Raw genomic sequence first — 14282 nt, 5'->3', positions numbered from 1 at the left:
CCCTTTCCCAAGAGAAAGCTTTTTCTTTAACATGTGAACCATACTAATTCAAACAGCATTGCTTCAGACATAAATTCCATTAAATGTGCCACAGACTGCAAGGAAACACAAGTCTCATCACATGGAAATATGAGCAATCTGTCTGATTCTGTGTTTGTAAAGATGACTCACTGAAACAGGCTTTCAAAGTTTTGAGTTTAAGGATCCTTAAAATAGAAGAGCTTGTTCTACAGTATAAAATTTTCATTGCCATAGTCAAGCACTTTATTCTAATGAAGAAAGCAGTAGTGACAAGCAGTTTAAACCCTGTATTTATGATTGAAGAGTATTGGCCCTGTTGCTTTTGTTTCTTAGCTACTTCCATATTTAATTTTAGTTTTGATACAAGATGAATGCTGTTTAGGGATCAAAAGTGGGGAGCAATTGCATGGCTTCCTAGCCCATTCTGCAAATACTAGCCAGAGATAACATCAACACTGAGGGACTTAACTCTGTATTTTTGGCAGTGTAACTGTGTTGAGACTCAGCAAAAGTATGAGCTAAACCACTCATGATGTCAGGAGGCTTTAAAAATCCAGCTTTACGCTGGAGTTACCTTAACATGTATCTATGTACACTGATCTGAGCTATATGTCTTTAGGAAGCAAATCTGTGATACTCTATTCTGTGTGCAAAGCAAAATAGTTTTTCAGCAATAATATATACTCTTGTATGAAATAGCAGGAAACTTGAGATGCCTAAAGAGCCTGTGATAGAAATTACTGCAGTTGACTTCTTTTTTTGTGTGATTTGTGACTAATCTTAGCCAGTGCTTCTGATCTTGAGGGATGTTGTTTGTTTGAAGATCTTTCTGTAGAAAGGCAGATTTATCACAAACATGGCAGTGATTGCCAGTTACAATGATTTTAATGAACACCCTTGCACACTGTTGTAATTTCTGATTCTTTTTTTTTTCTAGGGTCCTCGTGGTCCTCAAGGAATTGATGGTGAACCTGGTATTCCTGGCCAGCCTGGTGACCCTGGTCCTCCAGGGCACCCTACCCACACAGGGCCAGATGGAATAAGCAGAGTAAGTGTTACACTTGCTTTAGTAGAAAGTGAAATGAATGTTAGGGAAGACCCACATGGTAGAAAAAATAACTTCTCTTTGCTTCAGTGAACATGGAACACAGTTCCTGTCTCCTAGTCAAGAGGGACTGGAGCTAGCGGCAGTGCAAGTTCTGCCAAAAATTGGGACAAGCGAATGTGACAAGTCTTGGAAAGGTTACACCTTTTGCAGTGGGTTTTAGCATCTAGAAAAGCCAATGTGCCCAAATCTAAAATCCTTGGTAGGGTTCTGTTAGTTCTACCTGACTTAAACCCAATGGTTCTGGACAACAGCACACGAAAATTGGTGTACCAAATTAGGAATATAAAAAAGAAAAAAAAAGATTAATATAAATGACTGAATAATTAATAAGAGAAATGAAAATGTGGCTAAGTATATTTCTTTCTGGAATTGTTCAGACCAACACTGAGAAGATTAAGTAAGGTAAATGACTGTGAAAAGAAGGGTTAACCAGCTCTAGATACAGACACAGTGCTCTACAAAACTTCCCCCCACTTCCTCAATATTATGGAACACTAATCATAATTGATAATGAAGTACATGTTTGAATTCATCAAGTATATATTCTTTTACATGTTTATTGCTATTTGGAATATAGCTGTTATGATTTACCACTCCATTGTTCCTGCAATGTTACTGAAAACAGTAAAGTTTTGTTGGCAGTCACCTGAAATATGCATGTTAGTCCAATGGCTTGCAAATTTAGGCAGCATTTCTTGACTGAAACACATTTCCAAACTGAATCCATCAGATTCAGCTCAAGTGAATATCTTCAGCACAGAGGGATCCCTTAGAATCACAGGAGCACCAGGGATGGGTGTTAGATCACCATCCATTATAGATTTCCACAGAAAATATGAAAGAATAGGTGTGCCCAGAGATCTAAGGCATTTTTGGTTTGTATTCCAGTCTGTGAAGTTAGCAGCCTTGCGGAAAATGTGTTTGGGGACCAATCTGATGTGAAACAAACCTTGACTCATAAAAGACTTGAATCCACTCTTGCTGTTCCTCCTTCTCAGCCTGCCATGCGTGAGGATCTGGCTCTGAAAGAAGCAAAATGAAATTGATTTCAACTATGTACTTGCAGAAGGAGGGGGACACTGGAGGTTCTCTCTGCTTTAGTGCATTTGACTGTGTGAATTGCCATGAACAGCAGTGCCTTCAGTTTGCTGGATAAGGGCAGAATGCTTAAAAATTACAATCTGCAATCATAAAATTGGCTACATTTCCATTTACCTTAATGTGTTTCTGAACTTGAAACATAGGAATTGATAACAACAAAAAAAAAAGACTTAGAGGACATGCATGAATATTGAAGGTGAAATTAAGGTGTAAATTAAATTTGAAGGTGGTGAAAGAAAGCTAATTGATTATATTTCTCTTTTTAGGCAGTTTTCCCATTTGTTTAATATTAAAGTGGAGATAGAGTCAGAATAGTAAGCAGGCATTCAATGGGTCTTTGAAGCCTTAAACCACCTCAGATATATAGGAAATACAACTTTTAGTGATTAAAACAAGAATTTGTTAGCACTCTAACACCAATGTAAATAATGAAGATATGGTTACACGTATTTTTGCCTTATGAACCATCACAATGATTGACAGCTAAAATCATCCTTCTGTTGGTTTTCTTTGTTTGTTTGTGTTGTTTTTTTGTTGTTTTTTTTTTCCCCAGCCATTTTCAGCTCAGATGGCGGGACTGGATGAGAAATCTGGATTGGGCAGTCAGATGGGACTGATGCCTGGTGCAGTGGTAAGACTAGATTAGCCCTGTACTGTAAGACAGGGTAGAAGTGGAGTGCACATGCAAAAACCCAAAGAGAAATCAATCCTCTTCAACTTCCTATGCTTCTAGAACAGTATATTGTAGTGCAGCTTTGCACATTACCTGGACTGAAGTGAAAAGCATATCTTTTTCTTTTTCCACCTCTAGCCTACTTGTTGTCTTCCTTCCCTCCTTCTGCAGTATAGCAGCTATTAACATTAAGGTACAGGAAAAAAACCAGCTCCTGATTTTCTCATATCTTGATTCATTGCAGAGTAACTGAAAAGTGTCATCTATAACACAAAGCAGAATAAATAAATACGTGACTGGGAAGGCTTCTTTTCACATAGTGACATAAAGAACTTTGGTAGTAATTTAAAAAAATATTTCTGAAAACAGTGCTTAACTGAAAGTTTGCTGCTTTATTTTAAGACAGACATTCTCTTTCTCTCTTGGGTCCAGTTTTACAATTAGCCTCTCTCAGTACTCAGATATCATCTTCACTTTTAGTAGACTGGGGTTTTAATGGTAACACTGATTTTTTTACCATCTGTGAAAGCTGTTTAACCACCATAAGCTATCTCTACTAGAACTCTGTGTTAATTTTGAACATTATCTCTTTTCCCTACGTGTATCTATCACTTTGTGATATGTTGAAAACCACTGTTTCATTTTTTGCTGTTACTTTTGACATTCATTCATAATGAAACCATCCTTTAGTGAATGCACTGTCCAGGAGTTTGTGTACATGAGTCTTATTCCTCCAAGTCCCTATTAGTAACCTTCAAATTCACTTTCAATGCAATTTGAAAGGTTCTAAAGGTAATCTGATGTTTTGCTTAACTTTTGTGGTCATTCCTTCAAGTAACTCTCCTTTTTTTATGAATGTCTCTCTTCAGTGAATTTGCTGTGTGCATGTACAGTGGTTTGCTCCACAAGGCTGTCCTACTTACTTTGCTGCCCTCCACAGTTTTGCTTAATCCTTTCATTCAACCTACCTCAAGACATTGTGTTTCTTGTATGGCCTCTTCTTTTGTAATTTTTAAATGTGACTCCTTTCAATATTAATTTATCTAGGACTCTCTGAGGCCTTACACAAAGTCTACTTAGTCAGTTGGCACTCACTTACTGTCTTTGTATTGATTCATCATGTTCTGTGATATTCCTTTCCTTGTAAACTGAGTAACTGACAGTGGGACTGTTGTATTTTGTTTTGGTTTTAATGTTAATTACAATTTTTAAAAGGCCTATTCCTAACTCTCCTACACTTGCTTTGTAAAAGTTTGTAAAAATTAATGAATTGTGTGTCAAAAAATAAACCTTGAGCCCCTGTCAGGATGAAAGTTATTGTCTGCTATAGATGATTTTTTATTGCTAGAAAAAAGATTACATTTGGACAAGATTACCTTTACCTCACATTACAAGTCACAATTAAGCATGAGATTTTTGCTAAAAATCTCATTAAACTTTTTACAGGGAAATCTGGATTTTCTGTAACAAACCACAACTGTTTGGAAGCTGTTTTGGTGGTTTGTATGCTTCATGATACATCCCTCTATTGCTGCTTATCAGCTCATGGCTGAGAATAGCAGCATTCATTTATTTCATCAGTGATTCCATTATGAGATTAATCTGAACCAACTCTGTCCTGTTATTACAATTTTCTTTAGTGGAGCTATACAGGAAACCTGGTTATTCTGATTGATTCTAGGATCTGTGATTCCAGAGACTGTGAGGTTCCAGAAAGCAGGCAAGCCCATATTTTCAAATGCTAATTAATTTACAGTCCTGTGGCTTTTTGAGTTTGAAGATTTTGATTCTATATCATTTTGTATTTCATAACATCAGTCCCCAAGTAAAAGCCTTTCTGAGAATTTGACCAGAGAAATGTTATCTTGGAGGCCACTTGCAGACAATTTTGCCATCTTTTTAGGATGAATGTTACTTGGGGAAGGGCATTTTCTAGTGTGTAACAGGTTTTGTTTTCATTAGGGTCCAGTGGGTCCAAGAGGTCCTCAAGGTCTCCAAGGAAAACAAGTAAGTACTTCGTCTCAGGCTGGAGATGAAGGAAGGCAAAGCACACAGTAATTGTGTGTGTGTGTGTGTGTGCGTGTTTAGTGTTCATCTCTGAGGCAATGTCCATCTTCAGTGACAGATTGATGAAAGCATCTTCGTTTAGAGGTAAATTTAAGCATGCTGCTCTCAAGAACTCTGCTCTAGATGTATTCTATACACAAAAATTAACTCAAAAAGAGTTAGACCTGTAACAAGGTTTCAACCCAATTTTTTAATTTAACCATTTTTTTTAATGAAGGAACAGCAATCAAAATGGTGACTGTTCTGCTTTCAGTATTAGCATGGTGTTAAGTTACCACTTGGATTTGTATATGGCACAGGATTTATCTAAAGCCTGAGGGATTTTAGTATCCAACTTCCACTCATTTGGAAATGTGAGCTGGTTCTGAATTAGAATCCAGACTGTCCCATGGGCTGTGATTGGCCTGATCATGGATTTTAATTTATATCCTTATATTTTTACCTTTTGGAATTTGTAATTGTATTCATCTTTGCTTAATTTTAGGGTGGTGCTGGCCCCACAGGCCCACCTGGGGAACCTGGGGATCCAGGACCTATGGTAAGGCACTTCTACAATAGAATTGCAAACTATATATTATATATCCTTACTTCAGAACAGGGTTGTTTTTTTCTGTATTGTAGCAGCTTAAGCCATTAAGTAACTTCAGTCAAGAGTTGTGGTGTCTGAGGCATGTTGTCCTGAATCAATGAATTTGAATTGTTTTGAATGTGCATAATAATGATTATAAATGTTGTTACTTTCCCAGCACAAACCTGAGGACGGTTAAGCACTGGTAAAATTATACATGGTAATGTAAAGCATATAGACGTTGAGAATATTTATGTTTTTGAGGCAACAAAATTATTCAAAAGTAAAAGCAAGAGCCAGAGCTTTAAAATAACAGTAACTGTGATTTTTAATATATTGTTTTTCTCTTAAAGAATTAATCCTATATTTTTATATAATGGAATTCAGGTTTCTTAGGGGCAGGATGATTAGAAAGATATCACAAAATTAAGCATATGTTCTTAAGCATAAAATTGTCCTTTTTCTACATCTGTTTTATAAAACCAGACTTTGAAATGGAGGAAGTAAATATTTTAGTGATGGTTAAGTTGACTTGTCAACAAATTTATTTATTTCTTAGGGTCCAGTTGGTTCACGTGGACCAGAGGGACCTCCAGGCAAACCTGGTGAAGATGTAAGTTTGTTATTCTTGTATCTTGTTTTATTTTTAATAAAACAAATATTAGCATCTTTGAGACAGTGTCTAACCTGCAGATATGCCAGTTGTAACTACTTTTATCATTTACTTTTCTTTGTAATCTTACTCCTCATTAAGTGCTGTGTCCTTTTTAGCACCCCTTTTCAAAACAGTCCTTTGTTTTCCTTACATGTTACCATCATACCTAAGGCTTAAGCACTGTCTCTATTATTTCTTGCCTAAGCCAGTTCTTCAACTGAGATGTCTTTCTTGAAATCAGGCATAATAATATACCAGGGATACGAGGGGGCAATTGAAGGTGTCTCTTTGGAACTGGATGATGAGTTAGAAGAACTGTAAGGATAACACAGACCTGGAACTGGACAATAAAATTTTAGTATTTAAATTCTTTAAACTTCTTAATAATTTATTGTAGTCATTACTGATTTTATTACTCTATCCATGATTGTACACATATGTAAAATATATGTGATATGCATGTTACGTAAGTATGTATCTACTACAAAACAATAGCTTAAGAATTTACTGGTGGATGTATATTATTTGTTTGCAAAGTACAGTAAATGCATTTGAATTATAATTTATAACTTAGAAATCAGTTGAAAACTGCAGATATTTAGTATAAAAGTTATCATTGCTTGTGTAATAGCTACATTTCCATTAAAGTATAAGGAGTTTAATGGGAACTTTGAAAGAGTGAAGCCAAATCTTGATACTTCTCTAAGAACATTCTCCATTTCCAGTGTACATATGGGTTTCTTTAATTACATTTGTGAAGCACTTTGCCTTCTCTCTGTCCAGAAACTGTTTTTCCGAAGCTTTACATATTACATGTACATGTACGTATTATTCTGCAACCCAGAGTCCTGATTGATGCAGGTAAAGGAATGGTTGGTTTTGACTCTGGAGGACTTTAAATAATCTTCAAAATATTCTCATTTGGTTCTACCATTTTTTTTTCTATTGCGTCACACAGAAAATAGTCACTTATCTGGAATGAAATTTTACACATTTTAAAACATTTGAACAGAAGAAGTAACATGCTACAACACAGGCAGTTTTAGATTGCTGTTTCTATGGAAAATTAAAGTAATTTGACTCTGTGTAAGGATGACAAAAGGTTGCTTCACTAATTCACAGGAAAACTACCTTGCAGAACCATCTTGTGATGCTGAGATGCATTTTAGACCCAGTCTTCAGTTCCTACAATTCTTTGTTAAAAACCATTGAAAGCTGTGTCCAATGCACACTGCTAGTTGATTTTTATCATTGAAATTGTTACAGTAAAGAGAAGATATATAATACTGACGTGAATGTCCTTATACATTTGAATGGAAGAATGATAATTTCATGTTGGCTATTTTTGTATGTTGCTTTTTTTTACTTTCCTTAGGGTGAACCTGGCAGACCAGGACAGTCCGGTGAGCCTGGATTTCCAGGATCTCCAGTAAGAGCTTATTTACATTTTAGCAAAATGTTCATACTTCCATCATCACTATCTCTCTTAATAACAAGTGCAAAGCTCTGCCATTCAATTTCTGAAATACTTGTTAGCTTACTCTAATAATCCAGATCAGAATGATAGCTTGGAACCAAACAGGTCATGCAGTGGTCCTTGAGTTAATCCCAAGAGTCCTTTCACAGGTGCACATTTCAACTGCTTCATTGATAAAATATTCGTAGAACAGATGATAGTATATACAAGCTCTACTCCCATTTCCCAGTGTTTTGCATGGTCATTCACAACCATGTGCAGGAAGTGCTCAGAGACTCTAGAATGATGTCAGGCTGAGGTGGCACTTCAAAAGGGTCAGCTTGAGGGCAGGGGAGGAGAGGATTATATCATAAGCATATATATTTTATTTTTATATCTATTTTCAGTATGCAAATATGAATAAAGGATGTGCTTGTGCTGCAGAGGGTACTTGTCATATTCAGTCTAGAAATAAAACAGATATATCATTTTGACTCATATTAAGTGTTCTGCCCTCATCAGTCAAGTTCTGTACCTGAAAGGGAGCTGTAGTGTGGCTGGAAAGGGAATGGAGAAATTCCAGAGCTGAAACCATCTGATGCGTATCATCTTTTAAGCTGCCTCGTTTTCTTTTTAAGCATACAGTGATTGTGTGGCACTTCTTTTTTGTTGTTGTTTTTTTTTTTAACAGCTGGAGATATGATCTCTTGGAGAGAAAACCAATTTTTTTTAACAAGGCAATGATGTTTCCTAAGCTTTCCTCCTAAGTTTTATGGGTCAAAGACAATGTTTTTTAAACTGCATGAGGCAAATGTGGTCTGTGGAGTAGTAATCTGTTCAGATCAAGCTGTTTTTCTCAATAAAATAATCTTTTAGAAGACTTTTTAATGAAGGAAAGAAGTACAACTGCACCCATACACACAAAATGGCATTAAGATTTGCTGCAGTTGGATAGTGCTATAGAGAATACTACTGGGTACCCTGCTGTTTTATCAGAGTCCTGCAGTGTCTTGATCAAGGACAAGCTCGTAGATTGAGACACCTGATGGCTGGTTCCCCTTGTACATAATTTGCCTTCTTGCTGTGTGACTCGTTCCATGTGTGTGCTTCATCATTGATTGCCCTGGTTTTATAAACTGATACACATATACCACTGAGCACAAGCTAAATAAATCCTTTTTGTGGGCTTCATTCAGTCTAAACAAGCATAAGTAGTCTAATTTCAAATTTACATGCAAGATCTTGTATGACAATAGAGATCATTCTTCACTGACAAATTAATTTTTCATAATTTCAAACAATCTATTAATTTCAGAAATTTCGTACCCTCATGAATTATTTTTTTCTTTAGGAATCTGCAAAATCTGAAGTAATTTCTCACTGAATTTTATGATAAAACATTGTCTGTATAATTGTGGAAAGGCAAAGACCTTTCTTACATATATGCTAATAAGGAAGCAGCTTGTCTGTATGTGAAGTTCTCTGATGCTGAGATCTCAGATGTTATTTTTTGCTTCTCTGAATGTCAATGTTGCTTCATGATGCTTCATTTTCTGTAGTATAGCTTTGTGATTTTTTTGCTAAGCCGAAAGGTACAAACTATAACCTTTGATTCAGAGGCACCACAAAGGAAGAAATTCTATGTTTAAACAGTTTGTTGAATTGTTATCTGAGAGTATGAAGATGTTAATGGTATTTCTATTATAAATTCACATGACCAATAGTCTAAGATGAGGCACCTAGCTCCCCTCTGTTACTTAGTCTTTCCTGAAAGAGACATCTGGAAACTTGTTAGAAAACTAAGTGTAAGGAAACTTTGGTTTTATTGTTAAATGTGTTTAAATAGCCGTTGCTTTTCATGATACTTGACTGACATAATCTGAAAGAACATGTACAGTTTGCAGTTTGGTCTCAGTTTCTAATTATTTTGAATTATAGTTTTGGTTTTGGTCTCTGTTTAATTAAGGTTTCTCCATATTGGGCCTCAAAACTTGATCTGGTTTTATTTCATTACTTCTATTGAAATTTGGGGTTGGGTCATACACTGATGTAAGTCACAAAGCTTTTAATATCAGTGAGAATGTGCATAATGCTGAGACTGTCTGCCTTCGTAGTATGTTAGGCTGCATCATCTGTGAACCACCCAAACGCTATGCCTTGCTATGTAATGTCACCAAGGTGAAGTAATGTTAGGAGTATGAGTATTAACGCTGCTATCTTCTTTCCTGTTAGTGACATTATTGTTGGGTTTGTCTGCAGAAATGAGGATTTTATTTGTTTTTCCTTTTATCTACTTAGGGGCCTCGAGGCTTTCCTGGTGCTCCTGGTCTCCCAGGTCTCAAGGGGCACAGGGTAAGGGACAAGGTTTTCCCTCTGTTATAAATGATGTTTCAGTACAAAGATACTAGACTCGCCAGTTGTAGATGAATTACTAGCAGTTGAGAGAGGGCCTTGCAGAAAAGCCATGCTATTCCCCTTTAAGCTGACCTCTGTATTATATCCTCCACCCCTTTCTTCACTCTATTTTCAAATGTTCTGGGAATCTGGAAGGAGCTTGCTTGAGCCTTGCCAAGCTTCAGAAGGCACAAACCTGAGAGTTCTTTCGCTTTGTTGGCAAGTCTTACATTAGGGTGGGGAACTTGAGAGGTGGATATGTTTGCAACATGGAGTGATTACAAATTACCAAGATTTCTGGCCAGAATTTTACTTTGGGGAGGAATAAAGAGGTTTCCTATGGCTCAGAGCCACCTCCTTGTTGTTTTAGGATGTTTTTTTTTAATGTTCTTGTTTTAGAAAGGAAACCAAATCCAAGGAAATGTACCTTGTACAAATGGTTTCCATTTAGAAAATGTTTAAAAGCTTTATTCCATCTGTTTTTTTTCTCCTTTATTTTTTTTCTTTCTTACTCTTGCCACCTCAGATCCATTCTTGACACCATTATTGAGTTATTTTAACAATAGTAGAAATGCTCTCTGTCTGTACATATATAAATGTAATTTTCCGATATTTTTATAACTTACAGGGATTAAAAGGACTTGATGGTCCAAAAGGTGAAATTGGAGCAGCTGGAGCAAAGGTATTTTCATGGCCCAAGAATAAATGCTTAAGCATGTTTTCTGTAATGCCAAAATAATGAAAGGTAATAGATGTTTTGGACAAGGCTTTGAAGCCTTTCCTGTCAGTGCTACTTATATGAAGTGGAGAGAAAAGTGGAATAGACCATTACTAGTGTGCGTTTGATTCACATAAAATGCTATACAATGACATACCTGTGCTTTATAAAGAAGATTGTTTCTTAAAGAAGTCAGTTTCAGCTGCAGCTCAGTTTTAGGCCTGTAAGATATCACTGGGTGAATTGACACACAAAATGACAGTTGTCATCTGTGACACATACGTAATAATACAGACAGCAAAGCCTGTTAACTAAGAGCACATGCGCATCTTGTGATTTTGTACAAACTGGACCAGTTTGTGGTTCTTGTTGTCTTTATGTGACCAAGTTGAGAGACAAACTAACAGTTTTTAAACATTTTTTAATATAATGTAATGTAATATCATATGACAATATAATATACAAAATATAACCACATCAAATCATAGAATCATAGAATAGTTAGGATTGGAAAGGACCTCAAGATCATCTAGTTCCAACCCCCCTGCCATGGGCAGGGACACCTCACACTAGACCATATCACCCAAGGCTTCATCCAACCTGGTCTTGAACACTGCCAGGGATGGAGCATTCACTACCTCCCTGGGCAACCCAGTACAGTACCTCACCACCCTAACAGGAAAGAATTTCTTCCTTAGATCCAGTCTAAACCTCTGCTGTTTAAGTTTCAACCTGTTACCCCTTGTCCTGTCACTACAGTCCCTAATGAACAGTCCCTCACCAGCATCCCTGTAGGCCCCCTTCAGATACTGGAAGGCTGCTATGAGGTCTCCACGCAGCCTTCTCTTCTCCAGGCTGAACAGACACAACTTTCTCAGCCTGTCTTCATATGGGAGGTGCTCCAGTCCCCTGATCATCCTCGTGGCCCTCCTCTGGACTTGTTGTAACAGTTCCATGTCCTTTCTATGTTGAGGACACCAGAACTGCACACAATACTCCAAGTGAGGTCTGACGAGAGCAGAGTAGAGGGGCAGGATCACCTCCTTTGACCTGCTGGTCACGCTCCTTTTGATGCAGCCCAGGACACGGTTGGCTTTCTGGGCTGTGAGTGCACACTGAAGCTGGCTCATGTTCATTTTCTCATTGACTAACACCCCCAAGTCCTTCTCCCCAGCACTACCATGAATTTCCTTTTCGCCCAACCTGTAGCTGTGCCTGGGATTGCTCCGACCCAGGTGTAGGACCTTGCACTTGGCATGGTTAAACTTCATGAGGTTGGCATCAGCCCACCTCACAAGCATGTCAAGGTCCCTCTGAATGGCATTCCTTCCCTCCAGCGTATCAACCAAACCACACAGCTTGGTGTCATCGGCAAACTTGCTGAGGGTGCACTCAATCCCACTGTCCATGTCAGCGACAAAGATATTAAACAAGACCAGTCCCAACACCGATCCCTGAGGGACACCTTGTTACTAATCTCCAACCGGACATTGAACCGTTGACCACAACTCTTTGCATGCGACCATCCAGCCAGTTCTTTATCCACCGAGTGGTCCACCTATCAAATTGATGACACTCCAATTTAGAGACAAGGATGTCGTGTGGGACAGTGTCGAACGCTTTGCACTAGTCCAGGTAGATGACATCAACTGCTCCACCCCTGTCCATCACTTTTGTAGCCCCATCATAGAAGGCCACCAAATTGGTCAGGCAGGATTTTCCCCTAGTAAAGCCATGCTGGCTGTCACCAAGCACCTTGTTTTTCATGTGCCCTAGCATGCCTTCCAAGAGAATCTGCTCCCAGATTTTGCCAGGCACAGAGGTGAGACTGACTGGTCTGTAATTCCCTGGGTCATCCATTTTCCCCTTCTTGAAAATGGGGGTTATATTTCCCTTTTTCCAGTCGTCAGGAACTTCACCTGACTGCCATGATTTTTCAAATATGATGGCCAGTGGCTTTGCAACTTCATTTGCCAGCTCCTTGAGGACCCATGGATGGATTTCATCAGGTCCCATGGACTTGTGTACATTCAGGTTCTTAAGATGGTCTCGAACCAGATCCTCATGTACAGTGGGCCCAAGGTCTAGGTTTTCACATATCGCAATGCATAACTAAAACCTGACTCCTCTCTTTCAGGCTGCAATACTAGAGATTGGCTTAAAAGAAACTATGCCTTAAAAGGCACTGGGGAATTGAGAGAATATATTTTCTCCAACTGACTATTTTTCACCTAGCAATTTTATTCTCTTAGAATTTTTGACTCTCACTGGTACTGCAGAACCTTTACAGCATCAGTTCAAAGCACTGGTAACACAGGATAGCCAGCTGGAGTCAATCCTTTCAAGATGGGCTCAAGGCTGGAACTTTAGGTGCAATTACAGGTGGGACAGAACTATTCCTTAAGATTAAAGACATGCAAATATGCCTTTTAGGTCTAACATAAGCATGAAGCTCGGGGATGAAACATGTAACTCCATTTTCCTCTTACTTGTTTCCTCTAATTGTGTAATTTCAACTCCATTTCTAGGGAGAATCCGGACCAACAGGTGCCATGGGTGCAACAGGTCCCCTAGTGAGTGTCATATGCACTGGATATTACAGAAGTGGCTTTAGGGTTGTAAATGCTACTGCAAATACGAATTTTAATGAGTAGTTTTCATTCAGATGTTGTTTTGGACAACTTAATACTTGTGAGCAGCCTAATATGGCAAAAATATGCTCTCAGTGGTGCTTCTGGAAATAAAGCACCTTTCTGATAATGACATCTCTCTGTGAAGCACTATCTCGTGTCATGCAGAATGTAATATCCCTGAAGTGGAACGTAATTTGTGAATGAGACATAGTAAATAATGAGATTGTATTAGTGTTCTTGGTGAGTATATACAGAATTCTAATGTGTTTAAAATTGGAAATACGGTTAGAATAGGAAAAGAGAAACCACTGTTTATTATATTTCCACTGGGCTTATATTTCCTCTGAGGCTGCAGTGGTTTATGTAAGCTGCTACTTTTTTCCTACTGTAGGACAAGATAAGCTAGTTGCAGGAGGGAAAAAATACAGCTTGATTCTGTAACTGTTGTTCACATCGTCTGTGATGTGCTTGTAGTCTCAGTAAACCTATTCATGTTGATAAAAGCAAATGAAGAAGACTGAGCAGAAAATTACTGGAGAGTTATGCAGTGTAAAACGATGCAAAGGAAAAGGAAGTATGTTAAAAAAGTAAAGAGTAAAGAAGAGAAAAACAAGAGGGGGAGGCATGTGCTCTCTCCACTATGCGGGTGGGCGGTGTGTGGCAGGGGGGAATCAACTGAACTGTTTTCCCCATTTTTATGTTCTGCCATGATAAGTTCCTAAATAATGTGCTTTTTTTTTTTTTTTTCTCTTCAAGGGACCTAGAGGAATGCCAGGAGAAAGAGGTCGAATTGGACCACAGGGTGCCCCTGTAAATAGGATCTTCCTTCTCTTTCCTTGTTCCTTAAATTGCTCCCTTGTTTAACTTAAATGTAAATCCCTGAGCCTG

General features: G+C 38.0%; 1 protein-coding gene across 1 annotated transcript in view; it reads left to right on the top strand.

The window, feature by feature from the left end:
- Positions 1 to 14282, top strand: part of COL5A2 (collagen type V alpha 2 chain) — a 127951-nt gene that overhangs the window by 76842 nt on the left and 36827 nt on the right. The window contains exons 7-16 of the mRNA XM_005145591.3: positions 959 to 1069; positions 2784 to 2861; positions 4866 to 4910; positions 5455 to 5508; positions 6098 to 6151; positions 7569 to 7622; positions 9948 to 10001; positions 10672 to 10725; positions 13290 to 13334; positions 14151 to 14204. Coding sequence (XP_005145648.1) covers positions 959 to 1069; positions 2784 to 2861; positions 4866 to 4910; positions 5455 to 5508; positions 6098 to 6151; positions 7569 to 7622; positions 9948 to 10001; positions 10672 to 10725; positions 13290 to 13334; positions 14151 to 14204 — 603 coding nt within the window. The remainder of the gene's footprint in view (positions 1 to 958; positions 1070 to 2783; positions 2862 to 4865; positions 4911 to 5454; positions 5509 to 6097; positions 6152 to 7568; positions 7623 to 9947; positions 10002 to 10671; positions 10726 to 13289; positions 13335 to 14150; positions 14205 to 14282) is intronic.

This window comes from Melopsittacus undulatus, chromosome 8 (genome assembly GCF_012275295.1).
Source record: "Melopsittacus undulatus isolate bMelUnd1 chromosome 8, bMelUnd1.mat.Z, whole genome shotgun sequence".
Taxonomy (NCBI): domain Eukaryota; kingdom Metazoa; phylum Chordata; class Aves; order Psittaciformes; family Psittaculidae; genus Melopsittacus; species Melopsittacus undulatus.
Note: the sequence above shows the minus strand (reverse complement) of the source record. Positions and strands in the feature narration are given on the sequence as shown.